At 39.2% G+C, this 13,528-nt stretch overlaps 1 protein-coding gene across 4 annotated transcripts in view; it reads left to right on the top strand.

Moving 5' to 3' along the window:
• The first annotated feature begins 13 nt into the window (after positions 1-13).
• The window catches only part of RAB3GAP2 (RAB3 GTPase activating non-catalytic protein subunit 2), a 100,019-nt gene continuing 86,504 nt past the window's right edge, over positions 14-13,528 (top strand). For all 4 annotated transcript variants that reach the window (XR_007409199.1, XM_049106995.1, XM_025420972.3 and 1 more), the window contains exon 1: positions 14-260. Coding sequence is in view for 3 of the 4 variants with exons in the window: in XM_049106995.1 (XP_048962952.1) it covers positions 146-260 (115 nt within the window). In the remaining variant the exon portion in view is untranslated. The remainder of the gene's footprint in view (positions 261-13,528) is intronic.

The following is a 13,528-nucleotide window of genomic DNA, read 5'->3' as shown; positions in this document are numbered from 1 at the left end:
TGACAGCTTCCGGTTTGGAGTCCCCGCCCCTGCGCGGCGAGAGGCAGTGCGGGCTCGGCTGTGGGAGCCGAGGGGCGGCGGGGGGGCAGCGGCAGGGCGCGGTGAGGTGAGGCGAGGTGGGCGCCCGGCCGGGGTTCCCGGAGCCATGGCTTGCTCCATTGTCCAGTTCTGCTACTTCCAGGACCTCCAGGCCGCCCGGGACTTCCTCTTCCCTCACCTGCGGGAGGAGACCCCCAGCGGCGCCGTGCGGAGGGACCCCAGTAAGTGCCCCCCGCCTGCCGCTCCCGTCCCCCGCCCCGCCCCGCCGCGGCCGCTGCTCGGCGGGCGCGGGGCCCCTCGTCCCCCCGCGCGGGGATCCCCGGCCCTCCTCGTCCTACGGCTCCGTCCGCCCTGGCGGCGTCCGTGTCGTCCTCCTGTCGCCCAGCCTTCTCCTCAGCCGCTCGCCCTCGGGTCAGAACCGCGCCGCGCTTCCGGTCGCCTCTGCCGACCCCGCTCCCCGCCCCTCCCCCCGCCCCGCTCCGGCCCGCCGGCCCCGCGGTCGCATCCTCGCTCCCGAGCCTTGCCAGCTGTCAGCGCTGCCCCCGGTGCAGCCTCCGCCTCCCCGCTCCGAGCCTGGGACTGGGGCCTTGTGTCGCCCTCCCTCCCGAGAAAGTGTTGCTCACCGCCCGGTCTCCCGTCTTCCAGCCCCTTCCCCTCCCCCCCCCCCTCCATGCAGATGTACAGAATAAACGATTGACAAGTGAGTGACTCCTGAGGTGGTGAGTAAGCGTCTCCCAAATAAGGAAAACCTGCCAGGAAGTGAGCGCGAATCTAGAGCAGGAACCAAAATTACGGTGCGAGGGCCCGGAAAAGTTGATTTCCTTTAGGGAGACGAGACGCCTGCCACCTGTGATTATCATCAAAAGCGTGTTAAACAAGCCCCAGCCCAGGTAGCATCAAACCCCCAAGTCTGCTGTATGAGATATGGCTTAGTTTCTCAGAATCTTCCACATTTCCCCTGTGGAAGGGGTGTGCGTTGTGCAGTTTATTGGTTTCTTCTTCGCATCTCCCACCTGAAGGATACTCGGTTCTGTGGTACGGTGCTGTCGCTTTGTGCTGTAGCGGGATGGTGAGGAGAGGTCCACCGGATATGCTCCGTGCCCTGTGAGTAGAAGACCCCAAATCTGTGCCCATCAAGTAGGGCTGCAGATCAAATGAGGTTGGTGGTCTCTGCCCTCATGGAGCTAAAGTTTACTGGGACAAATTAACAGCAACCATTCCGTGTGATATATATACACACACATATATACACACGTATATATGTATATATGCACACACATACACATGTATATGCATGCATACGCATATGCACACATATGTATATATACATATATATGTGTGTATATACACACCTGTACATATATGTATACGTATCTGGCACTAGCAGACACTCCTTGCAGTGGCAATACTCAAGCCCACCTTTGAAGTAGTGGTTGGTTAGATACACGGGGACACGTGATAGAATGTGCCGAGGAAGAGAGGCCTGAGATGACGTGACATTTAGAAAACTAAGAATTGCCGCTTGGCTGAAGAGGAGGATGTGGGAGAGCTGCGGCTATAAAGGTGTTTGATCACAAGAAGCCTGTGGAAGCAGTGGGATGTCTTAGAAAGGCTTCTCAGCAGAGAAAGGACATGGGCAGGTTTGTACTTCTATTCATCAAAGTGTTTGGATACCTGTTAGGTACTTTGGTCGCGGTGTGGTGAGATGGGAAGCAGGGAAATTGGAGGGGGGGAGGGTGTTACAGTCCCTCAAAAAGCGACGTGAGCCAGAACTCGGGTAGCTTCAGCAGGACTTGAGAGGAAGAGATGGGTTGGAAAGCTATCAAGGAGATAGAATCTGTACAGGATCTCGTGAAGATCTGGTGATGGGTCCTAGCTGATGAGTGAGAGAGTTGAGAATGCCTTTGGCTTGGGCAAGGGTGTTTAATGAGAGAGGGTGAAGGAGATATTTGGACCCTTTTGCATGTGAGATGTTTGTGGTATGTCAAAGTGAGGGGTCCAGTCAAACACTAGACCTAGAGGTCTAAAACTTAGTAAGGATCCCCGGCCAGAGGTGTATGTTTGGGAGTTGCCAGCCAAAAGTGTCAGTTCAGTCTCAAAGATTATGCAGAGAAGTGAGTACTGGTTATGCACCCTTAGAGGAGCCTGGTGTATAAGAATCGTGTAGAGGTTAATGGGAAGAAGCCTGAGAAAGAGGAAAACCAGGTGAGAGCAATGCCCAGGAGTGGAGAAAGGAGAGGATTTGATGAAGGGGAAGAGCGGTCAGTAGCTGCAGATGCAGCTGAGGTAAGGGTGCAAAAGTGCCCACTGGTTTTAGGAAAGTAGAGGTGACTGGGGCCTTAGGACAGTCTCTGTGCATTGGTGGAGGCAGAAAGCATATTTACAGGCTATTGAGGAGATAAAAAAAAAAAGTTGACTTTTTCAAGGAGCCAGGTGTGAAGGATAATAGATATAGGAAGAGGATGTAGAGGAAACAACAGGTTTTCTCTATCCCCCTGCCACTCCCCTGCTCTTCGTTTACATGGGCAATGGCACCAGGCCTCTTATATAGATCTTCCAGCCTCCACTCTTGGTTTCTTGTAATTATTTCTCAAAAACGGAATGAACATTTAAAGGCAATTTAGGTCATAACATGGGATCCCGGGTGGCGCAGCGGTTTGGCGCCTGCCTTTGGCCCAGGGCGCGATCCTGGAGACCCGGGATCGAATCCCACATCGGGCTCCCGGTGCATGGAGCCTGCTTCTCCCTCTGCCTGTGTCTCTGCCTCTCTCTCTTTCTCTCTGTGTGACTATCATAAATAAATAAAAATTAAAAAAAAAATAAAGGCAATTTAGGTCATAACATGCCCCTTTATAACTCTCTGTATTGCACTTAATAGAAGTTCCAAAGTTCTTATATTGTTTTAAAGGCCCTTGAGGTCCTGCCTCCTGCCACTTCTTGCAACTCATACTACTCTCCCCTTACTTTTTGTGCTTCACACACAGTTTGTTGTTAAACCAGTCAGGCTTATTTGTGTTTGAGGCCTTTGCTCTTGCTCTTATCTCTGCTTTGGATGCTGTATGCAGATCTTTGCATTCTAGCTGCATCTTGTTAGTCGAGTCTCCCCTCAAATGCCAACATCTCATGGAGGCCTTTTCTGATCACCTAATCTAACATAGTTGTTCCTGCTCCCTTGATCACATTCGTTACTCCCAGCCATATTGTCTTATTTTTATTACTAGGTCTGTGCTATCCAGTATGGTAGCCTCTAGCCACATCTGGTTGTTGAGCCCTTGAAATGTAACAAGTGCTACTAAGGAACTGAATTTTTAATTTTACTTAATTTGAGCTTAAATTAATTAAAATCTGCCAAGTGTGTCAATAGCCGGATGTGGCCAGTGCATACCATAGTGTATGACGTAATTATAGATGCTAAAATTTAGGCACATACAGGTTGAATAATTGTTCAAGGTCACACAGTGAAGGCTAGTCTAACGATAGGAGCTCAATCCAGGCAGTTGGAGATACGTAGTCATACCACCAAGCATCTGGATTATTTGCAATATGCTTATAGGTTTACAAGTGTGATTTAATTTATCACCCTTTTAATTCAAATTCTGAGGTTTGTGTATGTTAGCGTTATTGGGGCTATCATCAATTCAAGTAGAAAATAAATGGAGAAAGAACATCTTAACCAGGGAGCCCCTTTGCCAAACTGATATTTTACAGCTAAAATAGTGCTTTGATTTACAAGTAAAGATAATCAAAATATGCCGTCCTACTGTTGATAATTTTGTTGGAATTCTTGGGATGACTAGGGCTATGGATTTCCATAATCGCTGCTGGTCTTTCTCCCTGCCCCCACCCCGCAAACAAAGCACCAGGTATTGTAAAGAGCTCTTCATTAAGACAACCTGAACTGAGCAGGTGGGACCTGCCTTAACACCATCCAACCTGAACTGAGCAGGTGGGACCTGCCTTAACACCATCCAACCTGAACTGAGCAGGTGGGACCTGCCTTAACCTGTTGATGGTGTTTGGCCTTGCTTGGCTTCACTTTATTTGTTATAAATGATTATTGGGAAACAATTCATGAGAACATTTTATATTCCTAGCTTATATAGTTTTAATTTCTTAGCTCATTTCTAGAGGATATATAAAACCAAAGCAACAATAATGATAATCTGGAAGGCTTATTAGTTTAATAATTCTTTTATTTTAATGTGGACAGCTGGCATAGACCTAATGATACCTGGTACCTGGGGACCCAGAACTCAATACTACTGTCTTCCATATTTGAATTGTCAGAGAATAACATTATGACTTTGTTACTTTGTATTCTCAATTATGAAATGAATCTATTTTCTGTGGCTTTAAAAGAGATCTTGAACCCTACTATTTTCCAATGTTTACACTAGTGATAACTGTTAATAATTGTTTCTACTCAACAGATGCTATTTCAGACAAAATATTTGGTCTCATATTTTGAAATTTCAGAGGTGGGTAGTATTAGGGGTCCGCACATAAACTACAGTGTCATAATCTCCAGCGAGACTGGAGTTTTAACCAGAACTTTCTGATATTTAAAATTGAGTTGGACAAAAAAAGAAATACATGTACGAGAGGGAGAATCAGAATATTTGGAGGTAATTTGGATATTAGAATATTGTGGATCCTGTAATTTACCTGGTAATAAAATAATTTCCTAGTGACATACTAAACAAGTAAGACAACTTTCCTTCTTGCCTCTTTTACCAGAAAGACTGAAGATAAAGCATGCAGGGAATTACATTGGAGTCATCAATTAAAGTCATATTTTTATACAATCACTGAGCAAAGTGTGCTTTTTAGGGTAACCTAAAGTCATGGGGTCAACTTTACATGATGGGATAATACAAATGGCATAAAATACCCATTTTTTTAAAGGCTTCATGAAAAATCCTTTCTCTTGTTTGAGATCCTACTGGGAGAAAAGACATAATCTGAAAGTAGAACGTTTATAGGAATTTCCAGAAATTTATGGATTTAGTGGATTTTATTAGCAATTTAAGATTGGAAGAGGCTCTCACAGATAAAATTTGTCATGAGGAAATTGAGACATGAGTAGTCTTTAATTTTTTTATGGAGCTAATGTTTGATGAGTACTTCCTATGTACTAGGTACAAAGTAGTCTTAAAGGGTGAATAAAATAGGTCCCTATCCTCAAGGAACATTCAGTCAATAAAGGAAATAAGTATGTAAAAGGAGCATTAAAAGTGTTGTCCTATAATTTGGCACATGACAGAGATGGAAGGAATGTTTATTCTACATGGGGGACTCGGGGAGTTGTCTTAGAGAAAATGTCATCTTCACTAAGTCTTAATTGGGTTTTTTTTGTCTTAATTGTTTAATAGATGCTTGTCAGGTGGAGAGAAAGTGGTCAGGCAAGGGATATGAACAGATGGGGTTTAGAAAACTGCAAGTAGAAAATTGTGAGAGTGGGGTACGATAAGGGGTGAAGCTGCAGGGATTGTCAGGAACTTAAATTTTATACAGTAGCAGGGTTGTCAGATGGAAATTAAGAGTATTTTGGAGTTGCATGGAAATTTGCCTAAGGGTTACTTGGGAACAGATAGTTTTAAGTAAGTTAATTTACAAATACTTTTATGAAAGTACCTACTTTTCTATCCTGCCCTCCTTGCACTTTACTAAATAAAGGCTCACCTTTCATACATTCTGAATATTATTATTCCAAGGTGTTTAAAAAAAACAAAAACTTCTCTTTTACTCAAGGGACTATGAACTCCCCAATCCATCTCATTGGGACATTTCCAAATAATTTTTGCTATTTATGTTTAATAGTCATCAAAATTTGTGATATATGTATGTTATTCTCAGTTATCAACTTCTAATAATAATTATAATAGCTCAAGAAAAAGCGTTTTTTTTTTAAAGGTTTTATTTATTCATGAGAGACAGAGAGAGAGGAAGAGACATAGGCAGAGGGAAAAGCAGGCCCCATGCAGGAAGCCCAATGTGGGACTTGATCTTGGGACTCCAGGATCACACCCTGAGCCAAAGGCTCAACCGCTGAACTACCCAGGCGTCCCAAGAAGAAACATTTTAATATGTGGAGTTATTACAGGAAAACTTTTCTCATTTCATGTTTTTGCAGAGAAATTTTTGGATTAATCATAAAAATAATATTACATTAGAGTAGCACTCTGGAGGAAATGGAATGGAAATAAGAATTTATGGAGAAAAGAGGATTTATTAAAATTACTTTTAGAGAACAATTTTTTAACATGGTGTCTATCATTCCGTTATATGTAAAATGTGAATAAATTTAAAAGGATGTATACATTTATATTAAATTGTCAATGTTTATTGTACATCAGAAATGACATTTGTGCAAGGGATACATACCATTGAAAACCTCTTGGGGTGTATATAAACAAAAAGTTTGAAGATAATATTCTATAAGTCTCAGTCATTCCCAACCTTTTTTTTTTTTTTTTTGTCATAACACACATGAAAAATGAGACTTGGTATCTGAATAGTGAAAGCAATTTTGAAAAAAAAAACAGTTGGAGGACTCATACGTCTTGATTTCAAACATTACAAAAACTGCAGTAATCCATCAAATCCAAGTAATCGAACTGGTACTGGCATAAAGACAAATAGACCAGTAGGCTAGAGTCTGGAAATAAACCTTTGCATATATGGTTAAATGATCTTTGACAAGAGTACCAAGACCACTCAGTGGGGAAAAAGGGCAGTTTCTTCAGCAAATGGTATTGGGAAAACTACATATCCATAAACAAAAGAATGAATTTGGACCTTCGTCTTATATACAAAAATTAACTCAAAATGGATTAAAGACTTAAACGTAACACCTAAAATTGTAAATGCTTAGAAGAAAACATAGGGGGAAGCTTCATGACATTGGACTTCATAACTAGTTCTTGGCTATAACACAAAGTATAGGCAATGAAAGCAAAAACAGGCAAATGGGAGTATATCAAACTTTAAAATTTCTGTGAATCAAAGGATAGGATCAACAGTAAAAAGGCAACCTACAGAATGGGAGAAAATATTTGTAAATCATGTATCTGATAAAGGACTAGTATCCACGATATATAAAGTGCTGAACTGAGCTACAGCTCAATAGTAAAATAAACTGATTTAAATCTGGGCAAAGGACTTGAATAGACATTTTCCAAAGATGTCATAGAAATGATCATAAACCGTGAATAGATGGTCAATATCAGTTATCATAAGAGAAATGCAAATCAAAACCATAATGAGAGATCACTTCATATCCATTATGATGGCTATTATTAAAAAAATAACAACTGGTGGCAAGGATGTGAAGAAATTGGAGCTCTATACTGTTGGTAGAATTGTAAAATGGTGTAACTGCTATGCAAAACAGTATGGAATTTCCTAAAAAAAAAAGAATTACTGTATAATCCAGCAACCTCATTTCTGGGTATATATCCAAAAGAGCTGAAAGCAATGTCTCAGGGATATTTGCACACCTATGTTCATAGAGGAAATAAATTCAGTTCTTTAGTCATACTAGCTACTTTCAAGTGCTCAATGACTACATATGCCTAATGGATACCTTACTGGACAGCACAGATATAGAACAGTTCCATCACCAAAGAAAGTTCTTTCTGTTGTGCTGCTGTGGTGAGAATCTTCTGAGACTTTCTGCTTAGACAATAAACATACAGACCTGCTGCTTGGGTATTTATTTTTAATTTTATATTGTCCCATTTTGTAAAATATATATTCTGGAACTTTTTTTTGGTATACTTAATTATATAATGTCAACATCTTTCCAAGTTTGTATATGCAACTCTATAGCAATTTTTTCTAATGGCTGCACAGTGTTCCAGTGAAGACTCCACCAGGCTATATTTAACTGTTCTATCAACGAACATTTAGATTATTTCCAAAATTTTTGCTATAAGAAAATGCTGCAGTAAGCATCCTTATGCATGTCTTTATGTAGGATGTTGGTGTTTCTATATGTACTTTTCTAGAATTAGAATTGCTGAATAATAGAAATTCACATTTTATTTATTTATTTTTTTAAAGAGATTTTTTTTTTATTTTTTTATTTATTTATGATAGTCACAGAGAGAGAGAGGCAGAGACATAGGCAGAGGGAGAAGCAGGCTCCATGCACCGAGAGCCCGATGTGGGATTCGATCCCGGGTCTCCAGGATCGCGCCCTGGGCCAAAGGCAGGCGCCAAACCGCTGTGCCACCCAGGGATCCCGAAATTCACATTTTAAATGCTGGTTACAGTTGCCAGATAAATCTAAAAATTGGTCAGGTTCATTCCTATCTATGGTAAACAGAAATGCCTCTTTACACATGTATTTGTTGACACTCTGTGTTACTAGTTTGAGTGTTGCTTTTCTGATATGTGAACAACAGTTCTCCTGTTTTAAGATTATTGTCAGGCTTTATCTGTATTTTTTTTTTTTTTGAAGCAGCAGGTAATAGCAAAGTTAAGCTGGTATTGGAAGAATTTATAAAGTTTTCTCACAGAGACTAGTTGAATATTAGAATGGGTTAAATAATAGTCTTGAATTGTCTTCTTTAGACTATGCGAAATTAGCAATAGCTAGCATTATTTACATGCCTTCACCCATATTTTGTAATGGCACACCCTCACCTTATGTGCTTATCCTTTTCTGCTGCTCTGGTTATGATAAACCAGTAACACATAAGGAAACAATTGTAAAAGATGCAGAAAAAAAAAAAAAGAGAAAAAAAAGACAGGAAAAAAAGATTTAAAAAAAGGAAGAAAAGATGCAGAAGTTTTTTTCTGATATACATAAGGTATTATTGACTTTAGTGGTTTCCTTTGAAAAACAAAATGGATAGAAAATGGAATAGGGCAATTAAATTTCATTGTCTATATGTACTGTTTTTGTTAAGGTGGGTCTAAAGATTTCTTAGGTTTTTGGGCAAAGGGAGCATGTTTGTTTTGATAAACTTAGAGCAGAAGGATATAGCATTTCTGCTTAAAGATATTTTCAGTTCTGTCATTTTGTCAGTTGTCTATTAGGGCATACTTTCTTATGTGATATGAGAGGTCACTTCTTGACAACAGGGGTCATTAGAATTCTAGAACTGAAAGAGCCCTTAAAGATCTAGTTTGACTTAATTGATTTGAAAGAAAGAGACTCTGCTTGTTGAAATGGGATGCCCTCATTTTAGATTGCTACATATTTTTATGTGCTGAAAAGAATATGCTAATACAAAATTTATTTTCCCATTTCCCTAGAAATATAAAAAGATGAATAATTCTGAGCTATAGGAAATTAAGCAGCTTCTCTATTCTTGTTATTTTTTTTTACTTTTATTGGTATATGATGGGTTCTTTGCATTGGCCAAGAAGAGCCAGCTAAAATTTGTTGAAGTTTTTTTTTTTTAATATTTTATTTATTTATTCATGAGAGACACAGAGAGAGAGAGAGGGAGAGGCAGAGACACAGGGAGAGGGAGAAGCAGGCCCCATGCAGGGAGCCCGATGTGGGACTCGATCCCAAGACTCCAGGATCACGCCCTGGGCCAAAGGCAGGTGCCAAACTGCTGAGCCTCTCAGGGATCCCGGAAGTTTTCAATTATTTACAAATCATAGGTTCTAGAGGTTCTTGCTCTTCACAGGAACGAGTATATTTTTTGTCGTGTCTCAGAAGAATGGAAATGAATGTGTTTCTGTGCTAATAAGATCTTTTATTAGACCATGGAGATTAAATTAAGTTTTTCTTTTCCAAACATTTAGTGATTTCAGTTTCTCATTTAGTTTTTGATCTTGACATACTCATATTGGAAAAACCAAATACTGCCAAATTAATTGCCCACTTCAGGATTCAATTTCCTTTCTAGCTTCCGGTTCTTGTTATATGAGAAACACTGAGTTTATGAGGACAGACTGTTCAGAAGCAAATCAGAATAAGGTATTTTTGGAATTAAAAAGAGCTATGGAAAGCAGAAGTTGAATTTCTTATTTGAGCTTTTGTTGGTAGAATAATTTATTCACTGGAAATACTCCTAAAAAGACATCTCTAATTTTTGATGACTGAATTAAAATGTGTTTTCCCTATGTTTCAATGACTATAACATTTATCAAGTGAGAGACTGAGTAGCTTTTTTATACCAGTATAATCTCTTCAGGGGAAAATATTCTCTCCAGAAGGAGAGATAGTTACATTTTACATGTTGAAGTTAAGTCACTGTTTTTTTTGTTTTGTTTTGTTTTGTTTTGTTTTTTTCATTCAGGCAAAACGTTGAACTTGATAAGGATAAAAACAACACTTTATGCTTATGTTATCAATTCCTCTGGGCATTTCACAATAGTCCTCTTCAGGAACAGATATAAAGTTCAGCATTGAAAAGTCAAGTGGCTAATCTGTGGGGAAGTAGTTGCTTTTTGTTACTATTACGTATTACTTCAGTTTGCTTGTTTTTTATTTCTCTCACATCATATAAGTTGGTTAGAGATCTGCTTATGATTTTTTTTTATGTAAAGAGCAAGAATGATTGAAGATGTGGTATGAAACAAGAATGAAGGGTAATTTCATCAAATGAGGTGAACTAACAAAAATTTTAAGCTGGCTAGCTTCTGTAAAGACTCAGAATCCTAATGTAATCCTTGATTTTCTGTGAATTATTTTTTTTAAGATTATTTATTTATTTATTAATGAGAGATAACAGAGGGACAGAGACACAGGCAGAGGGAGAAGCAGGCTCCATGCAGGGACCTGACGGATTCCCAGTCTCCAGGATCAGGCCCTGGGTTGAAGGTGGGGCTAAACCACTGAGCCACCAGAACTGCCCAATTTTCTGTGAATTTTAAGGGAAGTTGGCTAAGAGTGTGAAAATGGATTTTAAAGGAAGCTTCACTCTTCAAGAAAGGCTTGTCCCCTTTATCCCCCCCCCCCATTAAAAGATTCAAAACTAAGCAGAAGTATCTCATGTACTCAGAAATGCCAGTTTTTTCAGTAGGTTGTGCAGGAAATGCGGTGGGAAACCCCAGTTAAAACATGAGCCTTTGAGGGATGCCTGGGTGGCTCCGTCAGTTAAGCATCTGCATTCAGCTCTGGTCCTGATTCCAGGGTCCTGGGATTGAGCCCTGCATCAGGCTCCCTCCCTGCAAAGTGCGGTGTGTGCTTCTCCCTTTCCCTCTGCTCCTCCCCCTACTCCTGCTCCCTCGCTCTCTGTGTTTCTCTCAAATAAATAAAATCTTAAAACAAAACATGAGCCTTTGAAATATTTAGCTTATAGCCAGATGCTATCCTGATGTAATATAGTTGTAAAATAACTGCTTTAGGAGCAACATCCGGCACATGAATCATAGCATGAACGTAGCAAGACTAGGGAAGCATTCTTATAATCTATTTTTAGGCTTCTCCAATAAGCAATATTTGCCATTTTTTAAAAGCTTTTTTTTACAGATAAGTTTATTTTTACTTTTTAAATTGTAATTCCAGTATAATTAACATAGTGTTATATTAGCTTCAAGTGTACCAAATCAGGTGTTCAACAATTCCATTTATCACCCAGTGCTCATCACAAGTGTGTTCCTTAATCCCCATCTCCTATTTCACCCATCCCCCTACCCACTTACCCTCTGTTAATCATAAGTTCTCTATAGTTAATAGTTTCTTTTTTTTTTTTTAGTTAATAGTTTCTTAGTTTGTTTCTGTTTTTTCTTCCCCTTTGCTTGTTTTGTTTCTTACATGACACATATAATTGAAATCATGGTATTTATCTTTCCCTGGCTTATTTCATTTAAATGTCACAGTCTTTGAATCCATCCATGTTGTTGTAAATGGCAAGATTTCATGGGTTTTATGGCTGATATTCCACTGTTTATGTATACCACTTCTTTATCCATTCATCTATTGATGGATGCTTGGGCTGTTTCAGTAATTTGGCTATTATAAATAAGGCTGAAATAAACACATGAATGCATGTATCCTTTTGGGTTAGTATTTTCATATTCTTTGGGTGGACTTACTGGATCATATGGTAATTCTATTTTTCATTGTTTGAGGAACCTCCATACTGTTCCACAGTGGCTGCACCCTTTTGTATTCCCACCAGTCATGCATAAGGGTTCCTTTTCACCACATCCTCATCAACACTTGTTGTTTCTTGTATTTTTGATTTTAGCTATTTGGGCAAGTGTGAGGTGCTATCTTGTTGTGGTTTCGATTGGCATTTCCCTGATGAGGAATGATGTTGAGCATCTTTTTATGTGTCTGTTGGTCATCTGTAGATCTTCTTTGGAGAAATGTCTATTTGCGTCTTTTGCCCATTTTTAATTGGATTATTTTGTGTTGAGTTATATAAATTCTTTATATATTTTGGATACTAACTCTTTATTAGATATGTCTTTTGCAAATATCTTTTACCATTCAGGAGGTTGTCTTTTAGTTTTGTTAACTGTTTTTCTTTGCTGTGCAGCTCTTTGTTTTGATGTAGTTCCAACAGTTTATTTTTGTGTGTGTGTGTTCCTTGCCTCAGGAGACATATCTAGAAAAATGTTGCTTTGGCTGATGTCAGAGAAATTACTGCCTGTGTTCTCTGCTAGGAATTTTTATGGTTTCAGGTTTCACATTTAGGTATTTTATCTGTTTTGGTGTATTTTAGTGTATGGTGTGAGAAAGGGTCCAGTTTCATGCTTTTCATATAGCTGTCCACTTTTCCCAATACCACTTGTTGAAGAGATTGTCTCCCATTGTATATTCTTGCCTTCTTTATTGAAGATTAATTGACTGTATAATCGTGGGTTTATTCCTGGGCTATCTGTTCCATTGATCTATATATATGTGTCTATTTTTGTGCTAGTATCCTACTCTTGATTACTACGGCTTTGTAGTATGTCCTGAAATCTAGAATTCTTATACCTCACTTTTTATTTATTTTTTTCCCCAACATTGCTCTATTTGAGGTCTTTTGTGGTGCCATTACAAATTTTGATTGTTCTAATTCTGTGAAAAATGCTGTTGCTATTTTGATAGGGATTGCATTAAATGTGTAGACTGCTTTGTCTAGACATTTTAACAATATTCTTCTAATTTATGAGCGTGGATTATCTTTCCATTTGTGTTGTCTTCAATATCCTTCATCAGTGTATTATAGATTTTAGAGTACATGTCTTTCACCTCTTTGGTTAAGTTTAGTCCTAACTATCTTATTATTTTTGGTGCAATTGTAGGTAGGATTGTTTTCTTAATTGCTGTTTTTGCTGCTTCATTATTAGTGTATAGAAATACCATAGATTTCTATATGTTGTTTTTTGCATCCTGTGACCTTACTGGATTAATTTATCAGTTGTAGTTTTTGGTGGAGTCTTTCAGGTTTTCCATATATGGTATCAGGTCAATTGCAAATAGAGTTTTACTACTTCTTACAAATTTGGATGCCTTTTACTTCTTTATGCTGTTTAATTGCTGTAGCTAGGACTTCCAGTGCTATAGTGAATAAAGGTGATAAGAATG

This window comes from Canis lupus, chromosome 38, assembly GCF_003254725.2.
Source record: "Canis lupus dingo isolate Sandy chromosome 38, ASM325472v2, whole genome shotgun sequence".
In the NCBI taxonomy this organism is placed as follows: Eukaryota; Metazoa; Chordata; class Mammalia; order Carnivora; family Canidae; genus Canis; species Canis lupus.
Note: the sequence above shows the minus strand (reverse complement) of the source record. Positions and strands in the feature narration are given on the sequence as shown.